Raw genomic sequence first — 22,202 nt, forward strand, 5'->3', positions numbered from 1 at the left:
AATTCCTACCTCAGAGGGCTGTTGTGATGACAATTAAGGAAGGTATCTGAAGCACCTGGCACACAGTAAGTACACCTAAGTCAGCTGTCACTTCCGTAGCCATGACCCGCCTTTCCTCCTGCTAAGATGAATTTTCTGTGCTCCTAAATACAATTCCTCCATTAGTCAACAAGACCATCTCCTACTGCCTATTCATCTACTTCTCTTATAACCATGTCTCCTTCCTCTGGCATTATCAAATTTTCTCTCTACTAGATCATTTCCAACAGCATTCAAACATGCTGTATTAGCCATCTTAATTTCTGGAATAAGCTCTCACCCCACATCCACTTCTTAATATGTCCCTTACTCTTATCATCCTTTTTCAGCAGAACTACTCTGAAGAGCTATCCATCCCTGCTGGTTACTTTTCCTCTTACACACGGTCCAATCAGGCTTTCATTGCTACCTCTCCATTGAGAGGTTCTTGTCAGAGTCACCAGGGACATTCAAACTGCTGGACTCAGTGAAATTCTCAGGCTTTCTCTGACTTGACCTATCAGCACCTGATCGCTCCCTAGACTTAGTTCACTTGATTTCTGTCTTGGTTCTCCTCCTTCCTTATTGGTGGTGCTTTCTTAGACTCCACACAGTCTTGCCTACTCAGCTTTCCAAGAGCCAAACACTGGAGTGGTTGAGGGCTCAGCCCCTGGATGACTTCTCTATCTACATTCACTCCTTAAGTAATCTCAATATTACAGTAATATTAAGATATATAAACATATAGGTTGTGATTAATAAAACAAATTAACATCAACTATGTAAATATAAAATTTTCAATAAGAAAAATAAATTTTTACCATCTTCCTAGTAATTCTCCCCAAGAATATAGGATCTTCTCAGGACAATCCTTAGACACATCACCTGTTCCACTTGAGAGTTCGTTGTCACTCTCTGCAGAAGAAACACAAAAACAACAAACATTATATTATATATAATAAACATATATATATATTAGTTACGTATTATTACATAAGAAACATGACTATGTGTCTAATAAAACAACCAAATAACACTTGTGCTTATATTATTACATCCATTGCAAAAATAACAATATAAACTTCATTAATATATTTTATCTTTAGTGCCTAGATAAATATTTTCAAAGCATCAAGTTTCTTGTCAACCATTTTTTTACACAGTATAAAACTGAAAATACCTATAAATAAGTATCTTTACCCAAAGGGAGCAAAATTAAAAATCTAATGGCAACACAATTAGAAATTCCTATATGGTGCACTACTCATCAAATAGACATAGTCAAATATTAATATTTTATTAATATTACAGTTATTAATATTTGGTGAGACAAAAAAGTACTAAAATCAAGAATCAGACATATATATCAATCTATGACACTGAGAAATATTTATATTATGATATAAACACAAAAAAACAGAAATCTACCTTTTTTTAAGTTTTTTTAAAGATATATTGGTAAGTACAAGATATTTTTGACTAAGGAAAGATCAAACTGACCTTTTAAAATGGCAACTCTGTAAAACATCCCAAAGTAATAGTTTTAGAAAGAATAAAATAGGTTGAGTTAGTTTATAATCGGCAGTGAAAATGAGTAATTCTAAGCCCTGTAAATCTTGTAAAGTGGTAACAGAGTTGATACAGAAAAGAAACGTAATAGGCACAATTTATCCACATTATAACAAAGCCTTTGACACAGTACTACATAGAAAAAGGCTGGAGAAGTATTGACTGGATGAATGATAAAATAAGCTAGATATGAATCTGTCTGGCTGATAGCAAGTACCAAGGTTTTATCAATGCTGTGACAGTATAATTGAGATTGGCATTAAGTGAATCCCACAGGGATCTGTGTTAAAACCAGTATTACTCAGCATGCTACAAATCCAATAATTCAAGCATAAACTAATTCATACTGGTGGATATATTCAACACCAAAAAAAGTGATAAATAAAGGTTTATTTAGCCAGGTTGAAAGATTTGGTCATATCCACCTGAAAAGACTTTATCACATGTTTAGTAAAACATAACCGAAATATAGGCACACACACAGACAAATGCTTCAGCATCTTTAGGACAATATGAAATAAACAAGAAATACGAAAGCCATTTTTTTCAAAAAGTGAACATCATCCTGCATACAGAGATGAAGGTTAAGAGGATATACACTAATATCACTGCTCTAGAAATACCTCACATAAGCAACTCTATGAACTCTGTAACAAGTTCATCATGAAAATAATAGAAAGGAAAAAATGTGCAGGGTACTGTATATATGTATTTACATGCAATATAATGTGTATGTGCAGTCGAACTGTAATAATTCTACCTAATAAAAGTGAAAAAGAAAAAAAATTATCAAAAAATAAAATAATAGGAGAAATTCTTTTTAAGCTACAGCAAATGAAATATGACTAAGCACTGGAGGACTAATGCAAAAAGAAACAACTAAAGTCTTCATATTAAAATATCCTAATGTAAACAATTATCCCTTATAATCCTTATAATTTCTCAATTAAATTGAGACACTTTTGAGAGTAACATGAAAATGAATAAAGGAAACCTCATTTAAAATGAAATCAGAAAGCCCTGAAAGAGGAGTTCTCAGCCACATATCACTCACTGCAGGCTACAGACCCCAGCAGGAAAAAAGATTTCCTCCTGATCCAGCAACAGCAAGCTGCCCAACACCGCCAGCAAATGAAAACCACCACAGCCCTCCCCAATTTCCTCCCTCCCTCTATAAAAGCAAAGCCTTCTCCTCTGTTCTCTGGACACACCTCTAGTTCACCATAGTTCACTTGTCTCAAATAGCAATTCTCTGCTATCCTCAAATAAACTCATTTTTCTGGTGAAATAGTTGGACTTTTTTTTTTTTTTAAGGTCAATAGGAAAAAAGGACACTACTAAAATTTACAGTTACACTGGAAAACAAGCTAATAGACTTACTCAGGCAAACAGGGACTACTGGTCACCCTTCTTATAAACTAGTACCAACTATGATATAAGTACTTAAAATACAAATTGATATTCAATTAAGCAGGGTCCAAGATGATGCCATATTATACTCTATTTTGCAACACAGTAAATAATAATATGCCAAGGTTCCAAATTGTTTGATGAAGTTGTGCATGCTAAATTGGAGACCAAAAGCTAAGGAACACTATGAAAAGAAAAAAGAAAAAAGGAAACAAATATTGATGCACATCATTAGTCATGATTATAATAAAAGTCAGAAAGTACTATTAATACAGAGAATCTTTCAGATTATTAATTATTCTTATGGGGAAAGGATTCCCTAAGCATGAAAAAGAAACAAGATGCCACAAGAAAAGGTAAGAAATCTGACAACCCATGAATTAAAAACCTCTATGAAGTAAGGTACAAAATATATTTTTTAAAAAAACAAGCAAAACAACTATTTTCAACATATGACGAGGCTATTTTATCTAATATACTAAAGTCTTACTAATCAATAAAATAAAGAACAATCCAACAGAAAATTGAGCCAAGGATATGAACCCAGTACAGGCCACAATATATAAAAATATAACTAGCCAATAAAGATATTAAATAAAACCCTATCTTGTTAATAATTTTTCAATGTAAATTAAAACAATGAAACATATTCACCAATTTGACTATGCAGTATAAAGAACAATAATAAAGATTAATAACACCTAGGACTGATAAAATATGGGAAAACAGGCAAGAAGTTTGGGGTTTAGAAAAGAGCAATCTTTTTAATTTATTAAGATTCTGAATTAACATATCATTTAACCCAGCAACTCCACTTCTAGAAATATATTATCCAGAAATACATATGCCAAAGAGATACACGTGAAAGGATTTTCATTGTATCACTGCTTGTAATAAGAAATTAAAAACTATCATCATTAAAAGTTTTATTAACTAAATATGGTATATCCATTCAAAAGAACACTATCCAGTAGCCTAAAAGAATTGGATAGATAATTATATGCTAATATGAAAACCATCCAAAATATATTGTTTTGTGATGAAAAGTAAGAAACAAGAGTAATGTACTATTTTATTTTAATGAATAATATTACTTATATGATTACAAAGACCTTTCAAAAACAGCTGTATGCATATACACAAATTATTAACAGCAATTATGTTCCGGCACCTAACAGTACCTTATCACATAGTAGGCACTCAATAAATATTCAGGGAATGCATCTTTCACTTGAAAGTTTTATATTTCTATAATTTTTTATCTCTTAAAATAATTGTGCATAACTAATAAGCATGGGGAAAGGATTTTTATCTTTCAAATAATCCGTTACTATAAAAAACAAAAATCTATTTTATTATTATAAACTTCTACTAATATGTCATAAAATCATCAGTGATAACAACATCTTATCTTCCTGACAATCTTCCAAGTTATTTTCCACTACAAAAAGGAAATCAGAACTGTAAACAACTAGATTGGCAAAGGAGAGCCCCAAGGAGAAGGAAAGAAAATGAGCACACTGAAGTGGAACCAGTTCCCTGATGGACAATTAAGGCAGAAACGACAGCAAGTCAGGGGTCAAACGTCTGGATGAAAAATAGGACTTAGTCAAGGAAGATAGGAATCCCAGGCCTTTGCTGAATGTCTGCCTTTTTAACTTATATTCCAGGCACTATTATGGTTTTATAGGCATTAACTCACTTTATCCTCTAAACAACCTAATAAGGTAGTCACTACTAGTTTGCCCATTTTATTTTATTTTTTTAATATATATATATATATATTTTACTGAAATACAGGCAGTTTACAATGTGTCAATTTCTGGTGTACAGCACAGTGCTTCAGTCATACATGAATACACACAGATTCAATTCATTTTCATATTCTTTTTCATCATAAGTTCCACGATATTGAACATAGTTCCCTAGTTTGCCCATTTTAAAGACGAGAAAACTGTGGCACAGAGAAGTTATGAACATGAGTTTTTAAATTCTGGTAGACAGGCAGAAAGGGGGCTGAAGAATAGTAAAGTTTTTGTATACTAGATAAAACAGTTTCTAGGTAGGCTGAAAGAAATAAGACTGAAAAAAGACAGTGGAGACCAAAGTGCAGTAAAAAGTAGTGAGGAGGCTGACAAGTAAAATGTGACAAAGAAGAAAAGAAAAGAAACAATGGAACCATGCAGATACATAAAAGGGTACCTGAAGGTTTTGAAAAAGCAACTGTATCCCATTTTACATAGAAAAAAGAGAGCGAGAGAATAAATGAAAAGAAAGCTGGGATTCCTATCCTCCTTGGCGAAGTCCTACTTTTCCATCAAAATTCTGGTTAAGCGTTACCCTCTCCTGGCTAGGCTAAGTGCGCCCCTCACCCCAGCACTTACCACACCACGTTACAACTGTCTGTTCTCTACATCTTCTCCCATCACACTCAGCTTCTTGGCAGTGAAAACTATTATTTCTATATTCCCAATGCTTACATTAGTACTTGGCCATAAGAGTGTTAAAAGTTTCCTAAATGAATAATCGGAAGGGGGGGGGGAATTCATTTCAACTAGGGGAAAAAAAAAACGTATGCCTTGAAAATTAGTGACCTTTAGATTACGGGCTTCTGTGTGTGGACATGGGTAAATGAGAACCAGGTCCGTTCAGTCATTTATAATGAATCCTGGAGCCAAACTGCCTGCATGTGAAACCCAGTCCCAACACTTACTACCTGTGACCCTCCCTGGTCAAGTTACTTAACCTCTCTGTGTTTCAGCTGCCTATTTCTAAAATGGGAATAATAGTATCCAAAAATAGAGTAGTTGTAGGAATTAAGCAAGTTACTCTATGCAAAACATATACTAGAGTGCCTGGCAAAAGGCAAGAGCTATATAAATGTTAGCTATTAAAACTATCTTCATTCAACAAATATGAAAGCCTAAGGTGTAGAATGCTGGGGTGGAAGCTGGAGTGCAAGGTTTGAGGAATGAATGAGTGGGAAGTAAAGACACCAAATGTAGATTTTTCTTTATCCAAAGTCATGAAATATGGGAGGTAAGAGAGTAACAGAGCTAAAGGGAACTCTATTCAGGGTCAATTCGAACATCACACTTCCTTTATCAACCCCCATTTCCCACCAAACTGGCCAGTTCTTCCCTTTGGACCCTATACAGGCTCTTACAATAACATCTAAAAGATTTCCATGAAAACATGCCTGTTTGCATTATTTGCTCATGCATTTAGTATCTATAACATTCATGTCTCTCTCTTAAAATCCAGGCTCTGTGAGGGCTAGGGCTATGTCTTATTTGTCTTTATGTATTAGCCCTTAGCTCAGAGTAACACTCAATTGTGGAATAAATGGAAGGACTGGTTTGTTACTGCTTTATTTTCAGAATATGTTCATACATTTAAAGTAATTGGGAAAGGAAAACAATGGAGAGAGAAAGATGAGAAATTGCCTGTAAAATTCCCTGCAAGATATGGAAGCACCCAGGTTTGTGAGCGTTGCCTGGTGAGGACGACATTTCATATTTCAACGGCACATGAGGCTTTGGAGAAGTCTGAAGGTGTTCACAGAGTTAGCTGAGGCCATTTGTAGCTAATAGTTTCAACTTCTTCTATGAAGTTTAACTTTGGGCGAGGTCTCTGAAAGACTCTGCTTAACTTAGAGAGTATGATTTGGTAGAGAGTCCTCTAACATGCGTAACTTCAATTCTTTCTCATGAACTTTTTCCTCATTGATTTCAATTTCCCTGCAGTTGCTGGTCTCCTTCAGAAAGTAGGACCACACAGAGCATTTTGGATACCATCAGACTCATACATAGGACCACTATTTTTTTTAATCTAAACATCAGTGAAGTGGAAATAATAGTTTCGATCAGGTGGTGTTGTAAAAATTATTATGAAAATGCATGTGAGGTACTTAACACAGTGCTTGGCACACAGTAGTACTCAAGTGTTAGCTATCGCTTCTACTATTAATTGTTACTGAGTCCTCAGGTTCCTGCCCAGCAGCACTTCAAAGTAACTAAAAAAGCATTCCAGGTTTGTTTTTTTCTTATTATCCACTGATTCCTAACATGAGAGAGCAGAAACCAATTGTGCAACACCAAAAGAAAATACAATAGATGTAAATTGTTAGATCAAACAAAATAAAAATGTATAATACTTCAATCAAAATAACTTAAAGAGGGTCTCAACTTCAGCCACTCCCTGCTTTGAAAAAACATTGTGTTTCTATTACGAATGTTTTTTCATCTTAATCATAAAAGGAAAAGTTCAGAACCAGTATCAACAGACATCATAAAAGGAAAAAATAATACAGGCACATACATATGCAATCCCTTTTTTTCAAATAAAGTTAAAAATAAATTACATAAATTAGGAACAAGTAAGAACAAAAAATCTCATTTTTTTTCCTTTCAACTGAAGAAAGATGGAAAGTAACACAGATTAAATGTGACTATGGAGGGTTTTTAGAGATTTTCCCATTAATTTTATTCTTTCTTAAGTAACAAATGTTTGCTGAAAATAAAACAGGCAACCACAGGTTGCTATAAACTCTCTTCTAAACACATTGGGGAGGAAAAAAACAAAACAAAACCTTACTAACTGTGCAAAACCTATATAGGAACACAGGTCTGTGTAATGATACCTACCAATCTAGAACAGCACAACAGTGATTCACTTCGGTTATTTAATACTAAATAATGTCATTTTTGACAGCCAAACACTACAACTACATTCTTATGACTGTGAATATAATATAATCCCTCATTTTTCACATGACAGAGTCAGAATATTGTATGGTCTATATGAAGCTGAGATACAAATCTAAATTATCAAAGGAAAACAAAATATATTCCTTAATTTCTAAAATGCTATAACATTTCCCACTGACAAAAGAAGCTGATTTATTATAGAAAAAAAAATTCAAGGTAGAGAAGCTCACAGATTGCATATTTCTTTCTGAATAAATCATCGTCACTGTCATTCTGAATCTAATTACAAGTTTCTAATTAATAATCCCTGTAGTTGCAAAGCATAAGTGATTAATAAAATGTATCATTAATTGTTGAAACCTGTCAACTATACTCAAGAGACCCAGGGCAGCAAATACACCTAACATGAAGGACAATTAACGTGTGTGTGTGTGTGTGTGTGTGTGTGTTTCATTTTACCTTTTTCTGGAATATTAATGACTTAGAATTTATTTACATTTTGCATTTCAGGTTTTTTTGAAATGTATTTTAACTTTCTACCCATTTTCCCTTTTTTAAAATGGCATTATTAAAGTATGACTGACATACAAAAAGCTGTAGATACTTAATGTATAAACTTGATGTGTTTGGACAGCCTATTATAGTCTTAAAGTAAAAAAAAAAATGTCCATTTGAATGTACTATCTGTAACTTTTTTTCATAATAAAGAGGTGGTGAAGAAGGAAAGAACTATTTCACCAATTTTTAAAAAGAATGTAAAAGAATATTATATTAAAAATTACTTTAAAACATATTCGAAGGGTGACTTTTTAAAAGGCAGCCAATCAATTAGAGGGGAAAAAAATTAAGCAAAGGTAACAGAGCAAAGAGGAACAAAAGAAGAACTCATCAGGATAGGTCATATCTAAGTAACATGTGGAAAGGGAGTTCACTGACATCTACTGTGTGGCACATCCTCAGTAAGAGTCCCCTGAGCAGAACACCCTCTTCAACCAAGAGTGCAACTCTGGAAGGGAAAACACTCACAAATAAATGAGAAAGGAGTGGGAAATGCCCAAAAAAACAGCCAAAGCAGCCACATGAAATCAGGCAGTCAAGGAAGTGAGATCAGTTCACGTCTGCATTCGGGTTTTTTATATTCCCCTCAGAGTCTCTACTTCTGAATATGAACACAGCTGAGTTACTGAGAAAATTACATAACTAGACATAGTAAAGACAGAGTAACATTCTCTTCTTCCGTCTATTTATCTGTATGTACATGTATGTATAACGTGTATACTTGCACACACATGGATACACACACTGTGTATGTGGAAAGGAAGAAGAGGGAGGGAAGAGGAGAGACAGATAAATGTTTCCAAAAGCGGGGGGGGGGGGGTGGTAGTGGGAAAAGAATGTCAAATCTGGAGGAAAGGGTTCTCTTTAAAGGAAAACATAGTATCTAATGAAGAGACTGACAAGTCTAAAACACAATGGAGGGGGGGGGGCAGAAATTGCCAAAATAGATCAGTCTTTAATACAGACTGTCTCTTACACACAGGACTTTAAAATTCAAAAGTGGCAGCAAAAGTAATTGTGAAAACAACAGAAAATAGTAGAGTTTTGAGAAAAACTCAAGATTTTGTTTCAGTGCCATTTTGGTGGGCCTGTCCAGCATTCTCTGAATGGTCCTATGACAATACATCTCTCTATTATGGTCTGAATCCTTGCCTGCCTGCTTTTCTAGACTAACTTTAGAAAGAGACTGTGTTCCAGTCATCACTGTATTTCTCCCTACCAAAATACCTGGCAATTGGTAAACATTCAACAAGTGTTTGATGAATAAAATAAGAAACACAGTATTTTCAGAATCTACATATCACCTGCTTACACGCTATCTCCATTTGGATATAATAAAATCTAACAAGATTTTAAAACAAAACTCTTACTTTTCTTCCCACACCTGTTCCTTATTCCCCACCTCACTATTTCCATAAATGACAGCAATATATATCCAGCTGCTCAATCTGAAAATCCACACGTTATTCTGGAAATCTTTTGCCCTCATCACTTATTCATTACCCAACCCTGCTGACTCCACCTCTAAAATGTTATCTCAAATCTACCTACTTTTCTCCCTCTCCAAATACAACTTTAATCCAAGCCTCCAACATTTTGGCAGAGTATCCCAGATGGTCTCCCTGATTCCATCCCTGCTCCACTGAATGCCATTCTCCATGGATGAAGCTGGTGTGGTATTTTTAAATCATGTATCAAATCTTTGTCTCTTTCTAGCTTAGAATCCTTCAAAGGCTTCAAAAAGAAAAGAAAGAAAAGCTCCTCACTGTGGCTTACAGGAACTTACATGATGCCCCTGACTACCTGTTCACGTGAGCTCACACTACACCCTTGCACGCCCTCTCCCGCCCTTCTGTCCTCCTTCCTCTTCTTCAAACACACCAGGCACACTTTCATCTTTGAGCCTCTGTACTAACTGTTCCCCCTCCTGAAATATTCTTTCTCCATCTTCCAATGGCTGGCTTCGTCTTGCCACTCAGATCTCAGATCTAAACTGAGGTTTAGATGCCACCTCTTCAGAGAAATTTTTTGTCCAACACCCAATCTACAGTAGCTACCCAGACAAACCAAGTATTATTAGTTCTCGGTATTTTTCTTTATGTATCATCTGTCATTTCTCTCCCAATCAAAAGCAGAGAAAATTTATCTTATTATGTCAGAGGCCTTCAAAGATCGCCCCCAGGTTCAATGATTTAATAGGAGAACTCACAGAACACAGCATCAAGTTGTACTTACAACTTACGATTTTTTACAGTGAATGAATGCAAAGCAAAATTAGCAAAGGGAAAAGGCACGCAGGGTGAAGTCCGGAGGACACCAGGCACAAACTTCCAAGAGCCCTCTCTCAGGGGAGTCTTCTGCCAAAGGACACAATTAACTCCTCCAGCAATGAGTCATGACAGCACATGTGAAATGTTACCCATCAGGAAAGCGCATCAGAGACTCTGTGCCCGAGACTTTCACTGGGGCTGGTCATGTAAGTACCCCTGCCTGAAATTCCAGGCTCCAGAAGAAAAGCACATATTCAGCATAAACCATATTGTTTGTACTAATAGTTCAGGCACAGTGAGCCACTCTACCCAGTTAGGGAATGTGGGAACCCTTCTGAAATCAAAGTTTACCAATACCAGCCAAGGGCCAACCTTCCAAGCAGGCTCTTCTAAGGACCGCAGTCTGACGCCTGCTACGTTAACTCTTTTCTACACACTTATTCACCCCTGTCTCACCTATGTTAACTTCCATCAACAGATTTTAAAAAGAAAAATATGTTGTTCTAGTCCAAAATTAACATTTCAAAGAGATTTCCATTCATCAAACAAATATTTACTTAACACTTGCCACATGCTAGGCAATGGGAACTCCAAAAAGAATAAAATACCATCTGCCCCTTAGGAACTCACACTCTAGAAGGTGAGAGAAATGAATTTAAAAGACCATATTTATAACAAAGTATTTTAAGAATTATTATAGTGGTGTGTTCCAAGTGCTACTAAAGCAAGATGGTAGAAAGACTAACACTGCCTTAGTGTGTAAGAAAGAAAACTTTCAGAAAAAATTGAGAGGCAGAAGAAACAGCCTACTTCACCTAGAAATGGTCAAGGAAGATTATCTGAAGAGGTAACACCTGAGCCTTGAGCTGACCACTACACGATGAGGAAAAGGCAGTCAGTAGTTCTGATGAAAGCACCTTCCAAACAAAAAATAACACACGCAATCACACTGACAAAGGTCCATTAGAGGGGAAGCTCTAAATACCTAGCATATAGTAGACATTTGATAAATGGCAGCTATATTATATATACATATAATATATATTATATTATGTCCTCTTCATGTATTAAGAAACTGATGATTTAAGAGATTAAACATATGAAGTCCATAACACTGGTACATGTGTGTCTTATTTATATCTACCCTATTCATTTACCAAAAAAAAGATTTGAGCCAGAAGTTAAAAACAGTACAAGTAAAATGAAGCAAAAATCAATTAATTATTCATTCATTCAAATATATACTAAGTACTACATGGCCAAACCTAAAAAGGTAAAAGACATGCTTCCTAACTTTGAGGAATTTATGTTGTAGTAGGAAAAAAGAAAATGGGTACAGACACACGAAGCAGAGCAGAATACATTCTGTAACGGAAACAGGAACAGAAAAGGCCAGTGGCTGGAGTGGGGTAGGAAAGATGCCTCAAATCAGAACACCTAAACTAAAGCAACATACATTAGGTAAATGAAAAACTCTAAGCCTTAACCTGCTCCAAAAACAAGGCAAAGAAGGGGGAAAATGAAGAGTTACATCCACAACCCTTACTGTTAAAAAAAAAAAATCATTAAGAAAGTTAACTTTTCCTAAGCTGTGTGAACAATTTATCTCCCAAATCTTTTATATAAAATACCGTGAATATTAAATCACGTCCAAGAAGATTTTTTTGGTGTTTTTTTGGGAGGGTGGTATTAGGTTTATTTGTTTATTTATTTTAACAGATACTGGTGATTAAACCCAGGACCTCGTGCATGCTAGACATGCACTCTACCTCTGAGCTACACCCTCACCCTGCAAGAAGACATTTTTAACATAACTGTAGCAATATCTCTTATACCAACCTTTGATTAAAGCAAAAAATTAGTATGACATAAAAGGCCCTCCATTACCCAGTCTCTGTATTCTCTCTAATCTCATTTCCTAACATTTCCCACCCTTACAGGTGAACTATACATCTTTTACTGCACACATAATGCTGTTTCCCATCACTGAAAGTTTCCCCCTGCCTAGAAGGCCTCCCTTACCACGGCATCCAGATATTCCTAGTTTGATAATATTCATTAATCAAGAATGAGCTCAGAGGCATAATTTTCAAGAAGTCTTCCGAGAATTCTGGGGCCAAACTAAGTTCCTTTTAGCCAACTTACATTATACCCTGTTCTCATCTTATTAAAGTTGGCCCTCATCATCTGAGGGTTCTGCATCCACAAATTCAAACAATCACAGATCGTCTGAAGGAACCTGAGCATCCAAGGATGTTGGTATTCACAGAGTCCTGTAACTAATCCCCTACAGATATCCAGGAATGGCTGTACTGAATTTACTATATTTTACTAAAATTATCTATTTATGGGTCTTTTTCTTCAATGAGACTTTAAGCTCCTCAAGTGTAAGAGTCATGTCTTATTTTTGTGTCCACAGCACTTAGCAGAGAAGTTGGTGCTCACTAAACATTTATTAAACTTTAACAATCTGTTATTTGATAGAATCTACTAAATAACAAATCTGAGTAACAGAAGGCTTTCTAATGATCTGAACTGATACAGAAACCATACCTGAAAAGCTTAGAAGGACAAATCATTAATGTTTCCTTTAGAAGGAACATACTGAGTATCAATCACCTGCATTTTTCACAGTCTATAGAACAGACTCTTTAAAACTGAGATCATAGCAAGTGCCAAACGTGCCTGTGGTGAATAACAGAAGATCCAGTTGCTCTGTACACTTCTAAGGTGAATGAGTGGCAAAATGGAACTGCACCACAGAAGTCAGAGAGACTTCCATGCATTCCCGCTTAGACTGAGGACCACCGAATCTCAGCACAGGTGATCTTCTATAACCGTTGGTCCTCAATTCTCTCTCCCTCTATATCATTCACATATGTAGCCCATTCTAATCAATGCTGTTTTTCGATGCACAGTGAATTCTCAACTCAGGACATACACATCTGAAGTAACAAGGCACTTCCATATGTTGAGAATTACTGTTCTACATGTATCATTTCAATCTGAAAACATCACATAGGATCTGACATATTAATTTTTTATGAGTATACTTGTAACTTATAATACATTTCTTTCCATTTAAAAAAAATGATAAAGGCCAACTAGCCTACTTAGACAAAATATCATCCTCTTTACAAGAAAAGTAGTGAGAATGAAACTCAAGATTTCTTAAATTACGGAGTTTTAATCCCTTAACTGGATAACATGACACTAAATATTGAACACAAATCTTACTTTGAAAATGATCATAGGTGCAAAGCCTTCAAGAGGTATCCCAATTCTAACTACTGGAGTTCAACTTAACTTTTCTCTGAGTATCTGTACCTCTAATATCTTGCATTTGTTTTACACATGTCTTCTTCCATCTCTAGACTGTAAGCTCCTTGAAGATAGGAACTGACCTTAAGCATTTAATACAGTATATAATATACGTCTTGCACATAACAGGCTCTAAATATAACCAAACGTAAGAAGGATCAAAGAACAGAATCTGGAAAGGAAAGGTAAGTAGGACAGAGCAAAGCTTGGGAATGGTACAAGCAAGGAAGAGAAAACTAATACTAGAGAGTCATAAAAGTTATGTGGAGAAAGATGATTACAAAGACTATTAAGCAGGTTACAGCTGGGCAATTCTGAAGAGACATAAAAAATCTAATACCTTTATTTCTCTGATATAAAACGTGTTTGTGGTTTTTTGCACAAAGAGAAAGGACAAATTAAAGCTCTAATTATCTAAAGCCAAACTTCTGTTTTATTTTTCAAATACCACTCAAAAAAATTTTAATGTGCTCAAATGGGTACCACTTAGACCTTTTATTGAATAATTTGCCTGTCTCTATTTACAGTATAATAAAAACACGCCCAGTACTGTGTTATGTAGACCTACTGCTGACACACACTTTACAAATATTTACGCCAGCCCAAATAGTAAATCCGGTGTATGTTTAGCACTAAATTTTCAGAGAGCTCTGTTTCTTTCTGTAGTTATAAGAGATCTGAGTCACTTAATTCCCAACGCCATATTCAAATCTAGAACATCATATCCCCCTGGTGTAACAAGAGTCACGATTTCTCCAACTGAAAAATTAAGCTCCTTCCTTCTAGATAGTAACGGCTGCTAAAGGGAATGGCATATGAAATAGTTTCATAATCTTTCCACAAATAGTAAATAAGCACTCAGTCTTGCTTCAGCTAAAGGAGTTAACCGTTTACAGAATGCAATTATCAAGTAATCAGGAGCCTAGTTTCTGGTCCTTATACTGCCACTTAATCGGAGGATCTCAATTTCCAGAACTATAAATGAGATAGCTCAGTATAATTAAATTCAAATAACATTTACTAAGTACATACTGTGTGCAAATACATAATGCCTAAGCTGTTACCGGCCTTCACCATTTAAATATTTTAATGATTTGAGGTTATCACAATTGTCCTGATTTAAATAGATTATATAAAGAGAACCCAATAACTAGTACCCTCCTCCTCAGGGCCTCCTCAGACACCTACCTCCCCAACCCCTGCCCAAAGACAGGCACTTGGGAGTCACAGTGGCTCTCAGCAATTACTGACTTCAACCAAAACCCCAGCATGACGCTGATACCTGAAATGAGGGCTTACCCTCCCTAAAAATCAATTCTTCTGTGCTAAAAAAAAAAAAAGGATAAAATACCGCCTTATAGGGCTGGTGTGAAAATTAAACAGATAATTCACATAGCTTTCCATACATAATTTTCATTATTATTAATAAAGGGAATTCCACTTCAGGAGAGGGCAAGCAGTAGGCAACTCTAAGGTCTCTTCTAATTCGACGATTCACTGAAAATATGCAGCTGTACCACCATCACCAGGATGTACGAATGATCACGCCACGGTGGTCTCTACAGTCTTTTAGTCTGAATCTTAATCACTAAGTTGGCAGCAAAAGGGGGTGAGGTGGCCACACAAGTGCTCCTAGACACAAGGTCTCTGTAATGGACTTTGCGTAACTACAGACCATTTACTCTGGGAATAAAAGGCTAGAGAGGGTGAGCTAACCCAGCACTGAGCCTCTGAGAATGGCAATTAAAGGCAGGTATGAAATCACTCACCTTCTCCATCATTCCTCCAAAATCGGTCATTTTCTATTTCCAGGACCAGGACCCTAGTTCAGGATTTATCTCCTCAAATTAGATGTACATACCATACATTCTTCACTGTTCTTAACTGCATTTTACACACCTTACTACCAGCTTAACCTTCCTAACTCAAATCTTTGCTCATGCCATGCTGAGCTCAAAAATCCCTCTAAGATTCTCCACTGCTTCACACAAAGTCTACACTGGTCAGTGTTTCTAGTGAGTTTCTCCAAGGCCTGCTCTCCACTGGCTTCTCCAACCTGACATTCACCTTCTCACAGGCATAGACTCTGCACCCATTGAATCCTTTCTGTTTTCACAAATGTCAAAATGCTACACTTCCTACTTCCTACTCTTCTAAATCCCACTAACTCTTTCAAATGTTTCCTGACTTAGTTCACTTGAAAGTGAATGAAAGCTAGCATTCACTGGTGACCCACTGGGTGGAACCCTTTGATAGGCCCACAAAGATGAACAAGGATCTGAGCTTCTCAGAAGGAATTTACAGTTGAGTAGGGGAGAGAAGACACACGTTAACTATAACTTAATATGGAATATCATAAATGATGCTAAAAGATGTGTGAGTAAAATTACAGTGGAATTCTGTAGTCAGGGAACAAGAGATCACTTCTGACTGGGGATAAGGATCGTGAGAAAAGCATCATTTAAACTGATACAGTTGAACCCTGGTTTCAGTAGGCAGAGATGGTAAGGTCTCCACAAGTAATGGAAACAGCTCAAGAAAAGACACTAGACACCCATAGCAATCAGTGCTCTTAAAATTCATTTGGCAATTCATCACATACTGTTTTAAAGAGCTGTTTGGGCCATTTTTTGGTTAGCTAATACTGCATACATTTACATCTTTTAATGGTCCTAGTCCAACAGGAGAAATGAGATATAAACTAGTAAATTAAGGAAAGTAACAATAAGTATCTTGCCTGGTTATGGTGACAAGTGAGATAACGTGTGCAAAGTGGCTGTTATATAACAGACGCTTGGAAAAATGACAGTTCCTTTCATTTTTGTTACAAGACTCTTTAATACAGGCAGTTCTAAGATGGTCCCTAAGATTCATGCCACCCTGTATAATGCCTACCCTTGAGTGTGGGTGAGGCGCGAACACGGTGAATGACACTGCTGTGATCATGTATTACACGGCAAAGGTGATGGGATTCTGCTGATATAAAGTCCCTAACCAGTCTGGCCTCAAGTTAATCAAAGGCAGGCCATCCCAGATGGGCCTGGCTTAACCAGGCAAACCCTTAAAGAGCGCTTGGGTCTTCCATTAGAGAAATTCTCCTGCTGGCCTTGAAGCAAGCCCCGGTAAGTGCTACAACTGCAAGGGAATGAATTCTGTGAGTTTTGACGAGAACTCCAAGGCTTAGACGAGAACAAAACCCCAACCAAAACTGCGGCTTCATGAGGCCATGAAGAGAGGATCCAGCTAAACCATGCCCACGTTCATTATTAATCCATTGAAATTATGAGATAATAAATGTGTATAAAGATGCTAAAATTTTTTGTAACTTGTTATAGAGTAATAGAAAACTAATTAATACACTCTCCCCCTCTGCTTCCTCTCAAACACCTTCCCTTATCCAATTTTTTTTAATCATTTTAATTTGTTGAAACAGATAATGTACAAATGCAAGAATGAAACAATATTATAAGTCCTTTCTTCCCTCTCACTCTCTCTCTCATATATGCACACATCCCAATTTTATTAATATAGGAAGTATCTAGTTGGAAAATAAAACAGTATCTAGCATGCCAAAATTATTTTATTGGAACATATTTCCTCATCTGTAAAAGGGATATAATAATAGTATTTATATGAGAATTAAATGAATTAATATCAGTAGGCAATTTAAATCCTTGCTACTCAAAGTGTGATGTAACCAAAAGCAATGGCATCTGGTAGAAATTTTATTTTTTGTTTTTTTAATAAGGCTTCATTTTAACAAGATCTCCAGGTAATGCATGTGCACATTTTGAGAAGCACTTCTTTAATCAGCACTTGTCACACATAACTGCAATATGATCATTATATTTCTTTTTAAAAATTCATTTCCTTTTTATATTCTCTGTCTTCATTTAAATACAAAGAAATTTCATTTGCAAACTGATTTCCATAGTAAAAGCTGTTTGTGACTGTCTTTTCTCTAATCAGACTATGAGTTAAGAAATTAAAAGGAAATAAACCTCTAGCTGAGTTTTAGACTACTTTGCTCTCTAGTTATGGGTTGGAACTAGTATTAGACAGCTAACAGTCACTCAGATCAAGAGGAAACTTTTTTAGACAGCATTTAGCAAATCCAAATACAAAAACAAAAATGCAGATTATACTAAACATAAAAAGCATAACCAAGTGTGAAGTTTGCTTAAATTACTGTAAATCTCATCTTTTACAAATACTTGAACATGTGTTTTAAAAGAAATCACACAGTATTTGCCATCAGTTATCTTCCTGTAACTCACTATCTATGTCACAAGTAACTAAACACAAGTCTGAGGTCAACAAACATAAAACCAGTCTGAAGTTCAAATGAAGCAATACCAAGTACACCTCAAGTTTCAAAAGCAGGGGCAATTCAGAGCATGTGGGAGTATACAAAGGTGACAAGGTAATTCAAAAATAATCCCTATAATGTCACAGCGATGGACTTAAACTTTCTGCTAAGATTCCTTGCATTCAAATTAATACCCTTTAACACACTTCATTTTTGAACAGCATTTGAAAAATATGCAAAGACACCTTAATTCATTTTACTTTAGATCTTTCCCAGGAAATTAAGAGCAATTTTAGTCCTTTTAAATCTGCATCCCTTTTTAGTTAAATTACAGGCTAAGGTAAGACAATTTAGAGTGACTTGAACTTCCACTTCTGCTTTGACAGGCAAATTGCTGAAAATAATTAAATAAAAGAATACTCCAGTTCCCCCAGCAGGAAAACATTTCTATGCCACCTCCAGCTCTAACTTTTGATATTTGCGTTGACAGAAATGTCAATTACAGACCTAATAATACAGTGTATTGAAAATGTATGAAACGTCTGATCTATAAAAGAAAAGATTTTTGTAGCTTTTTTAATATAGGTAATGGCTAATAGATTTTCAAAAGACAAGGTGACATCTCAAACAGTGAAAAACTGTTAAGAACAGAAGCGAAAGAAATTTAGGGAAAAGCAAAAATCTGATGCCTTACTCTTATTCAGACCATATACATAAGAATGAGAAATTGAAATCTTCATGTTTTTCATATTTTCAAGTACAATTTCAGAAATATTATCTGTTTTTCTCTTTCAAGTTTTTTTTAAAATTTTTTTGGGGGGGGAGGAAGGAATTTATTTTATCTATTTAATTTTAGTGGAGGTACTGGGGATTGAATCCAGGACCTCATGCAAGCTACGTATGCACTCTATCACTTGAGCTATACCCTTCCCCACCCACAGGTCTTTCTTAATATAAAAATCATTTTGAGGCACTGAAAAAGGAAAATTATTTATTTATTTATTATTATAATTTTATTATAAATACAATTATTATTTATTATTTGTTCATCCATTTATTATTATCTGCTTACTGAGTGTGCAAAAATCTCATTGAGAAGGTAGTATCTGAAAAAAGATTAGAAAGAGGGGAGGGAGAGAACCATGTGGCATTATCTAGGTAAAAAGGAGTTCCAGCCAAAACAGCCCAGAGGCAGAGTACTCCTGGTGTGTCTAAAGAATAGCAAGAGGACAAGTGTGGAAATCTGTGGGGCACAGAATGACAGGAAATGAGGTCAGCAAAGTTAAAATCAGAGAGCAAAATCACGTATGGCCTTCTAAACCATGGTAAAGGCCTCTCTGGCTGAATGAAATGAAAAGCCAATGGAGAATTTTTAGAAGAGAAGTAATGTGATCTGACAAATTTCAAAAAGATGACTACAGCTGATGTGTGGAATACAGTCCAGCGGGGTGGGGACAAGGGTGGAAGGCAGGAGATCAGTTAGGAGGTGTTACAATAATCCAGTACAAGAAATGACTGGGCCAGAGAGAGGTCAGATTCTGGATTCTGAGATTTGGAGCCCACGAGTTGCCCTTTACCAACAAGGTAAGACTCAAGGCCTGGTTGTGGGAGAATCAGCCTTCAGCCGCTTACTCCACCTGGAATACAGATTCTCTCCACAGAACAGAAGAGAGAAAAGCAAATCCATTTAGGAGACAAAATTCTGAAAACATGCCCCCATCATACACATGCATGGTCTCACGTCCACATGGATCTGTGACTAGTTGGGGCCCTCTCTTCTGTCTCCTGAGCATGTGCACAGCCTTGCACATGTACTCAGCCTTCCAGACCAACAGTGATAGGACGAACCTTATGAAGACCTACTCATTCCTCACATCTCATTACAATTTGGCCAATCCGTGGCTTTTCCCAAAAAGAATTACAACCCCATGCTACTGGCAACATTGGCCTTCCCATTCTTTTGCCACAAAAATCATTATTGTTTCCAACAACATCCAGAAATATGGGGGCTTTCTATGGTTGCTCTAAATCAAGTGAGACCCCTCAGGCAATGAAAGCAAAGTTACTAATTTTCACAGCTTGCCCTACCCTAGCAAAATCACCACAATAAGCCAGTGGGAATGAGGAGAATGCGGAGCAGCATGAAGGGTGAAAAACCACAGACTGTTCTCACCCAAGGTTCAGTAGTTTTGCTTAAATTAATGCTTCTCAGTTTTGTATATAATTTGGTCACTTTCTCAAATCCTTAACTGGCTGGTTTTTTGACAATTTTATTAACTTTTATCATTGCTTTTTTGATAAATAGATTTGCCAAGCTCCTCAATCAAGCCATTCTGCATCAAATACATTTAAATATAATTTGCCTGAGCAACCTACTAAAAAAAAAGTCATGGAAAATATTTTTAAACATTTCTAAGTATAGAAGCTCCCAGTATGCTAAAATCACTATTTTCTTTTGGCTGTTAACATGCCTTTGTTGAAGAGCTTACTCACGTGGATTTAAGCAGAAAAAGCCTCTAAGCAGAGTAAACAGCATTTACAAAGACACAGAAGCACCTCAGGGAACTGTATGGTTTAGTGTTGGGTGGGTAACTCTATTTTTAGCTCTCTCTTTCCAGCTACAGATGAGTTCAAATCTCCTACATCCTTAAAATGCCCTTTGCTGGCCAGGTGCAATCCAAAGTTTTCAGTCCAGTATCTTTTCTTTTCTTCTCATCAATTTCCTTGAAAGAATAGTTTGAATACCAAACTTCTCCCCTTTCTCACCTCTAGTCAACCCTCAATCCACTACAATGAGGCATTTACCCCATCTTTATTAAAATTACCCTCATAGAGAGGTTCATAATCTCTCAAAGTTACCAAATCCAAGTGACAATATTTGGTCCTTATACTGAACCTCCCTGTTCCATTTGTCAACACCGCACATCACTCCCTCTGTTCAAATCTCCACTCCTTAGTCTATTACTACATTGTCTCAGGTCTCCTCATATTGTTCTGATTATTTTTCTGCAGATCCTTTAGCTGGGCTTTCTCTTCCTATCCCTTAAGTGTTAGTGATCCCCTAAACTTTAACCCACCCCCTCCCACATTTTCTCCCAAGGAAATTTCAACCATTATCGTTGCTTCATGCTGGTGACTCTCAAATCTTTCTCTCTCACAATTTGAGACTATTTCTAACAACTGAAAAATAGTTCCACTTTAATGTTCCACAGTTAGTTCAAATTCATCAATGTCTAAAACTGAATGACTCATACCCCCACCCCCAAATCAACTCTTTCCTCCAGTGTTTTGTATCTCATTTGTTGGCATCAAGATCATCCAGTTACCTAAAGTAGAAATCTAAAGAAAATCTATGATTCTTTCTCTCCCGTCTCTACTGCTCTCCATGACATCCAATTAAGTTGTATGTCTCACTGATTTTATCTCCAGAATATTCTCAAGTCTCTTTTCTGCTCCTCATTCCTTATATTCTGAAATAGCCATTTTGACACAACTGTGTCAAAAGAACTGTCAAAATGCCTACATCAAAAAATGAAGCTTGAACCCAATTTATCTCTCTACTAAGACTGAAAAATGATGGTCTATCCAATACTCCCTACATGATTTTAAGATCCTAGCAGTGACTGTTGCTGAATATTTTGCTGATTGAGAACAAGTCAAAACTGGGATCACTGGGTTTGCTGTTTACTTTCAAATGTATCAGTTTTCTAGTAATTTACTTTCCACAAGTGGTTCTTCCCTTAAAGTGCACCTTTGCAGAACTTTCAAATCTCATCAACCCTAGAGTAATTTTCACTGGGTCAAAAAAATACATTTCTAAGACTTGAGTCTGGAAATTGAGAACTGGCATTGAGTAACATGTCAGACAGAATGCAAGGGAAATAAACTAAAGGTGTAATTGTGTGTCTGAAAGACTTCTTTTGAAGAGAATATTTTGGCTTCCAATAGATTTTTCTACAACCTGTCCTTTAAAGAAGTATGTGTGGCTTCTAGCTGACATACTTGAAATATTCTATATCTAAAGTTTTTTTTCTAATG

The 22,202-nt window shown here is 36.0% G+C and overlaps 1 protein-coding gene across 5 annotated transcripts in view; it reads right to left on the reverse strand.

Annotated features, from left to right (window-relative positions):
* The window catches only part of RABGAP1L (RAB GTPase activating protein 1 like), a 569,757-nt gene that overhangs the window by 423,757 nt on the left and 123,798 nt on the right, over positions 1 to 22,202 (reverse strand). For all 5 annotated transcript variants that reach the window (XM_031688779.2, XM_072946070.1, XM_031688780.2 and 2 more), the window contains exon 12: positions 840 to 933. In XM_031688779.2, the coding sequence (XP_031544639.1) occupies positions 840 to 933 (94 nt within the window). The remainder of the gene's footprint in view (positions 1 to 839; positions 934 to 22,202) is intronic.

The sequence above is a fragment of the Vicugna pacos genome, chromosome 21, assembly GCF_048564905.1.
Source record: "Vicugna pacos chromosome 21, VicPac4, whole genome shotgun sequence".
Lineage (NCBI taxonomy): Eukaryota > Metazoa > Chordata > Mammalia > Artiodactyla > Camelidae > Vicugna > Vicugna pacos.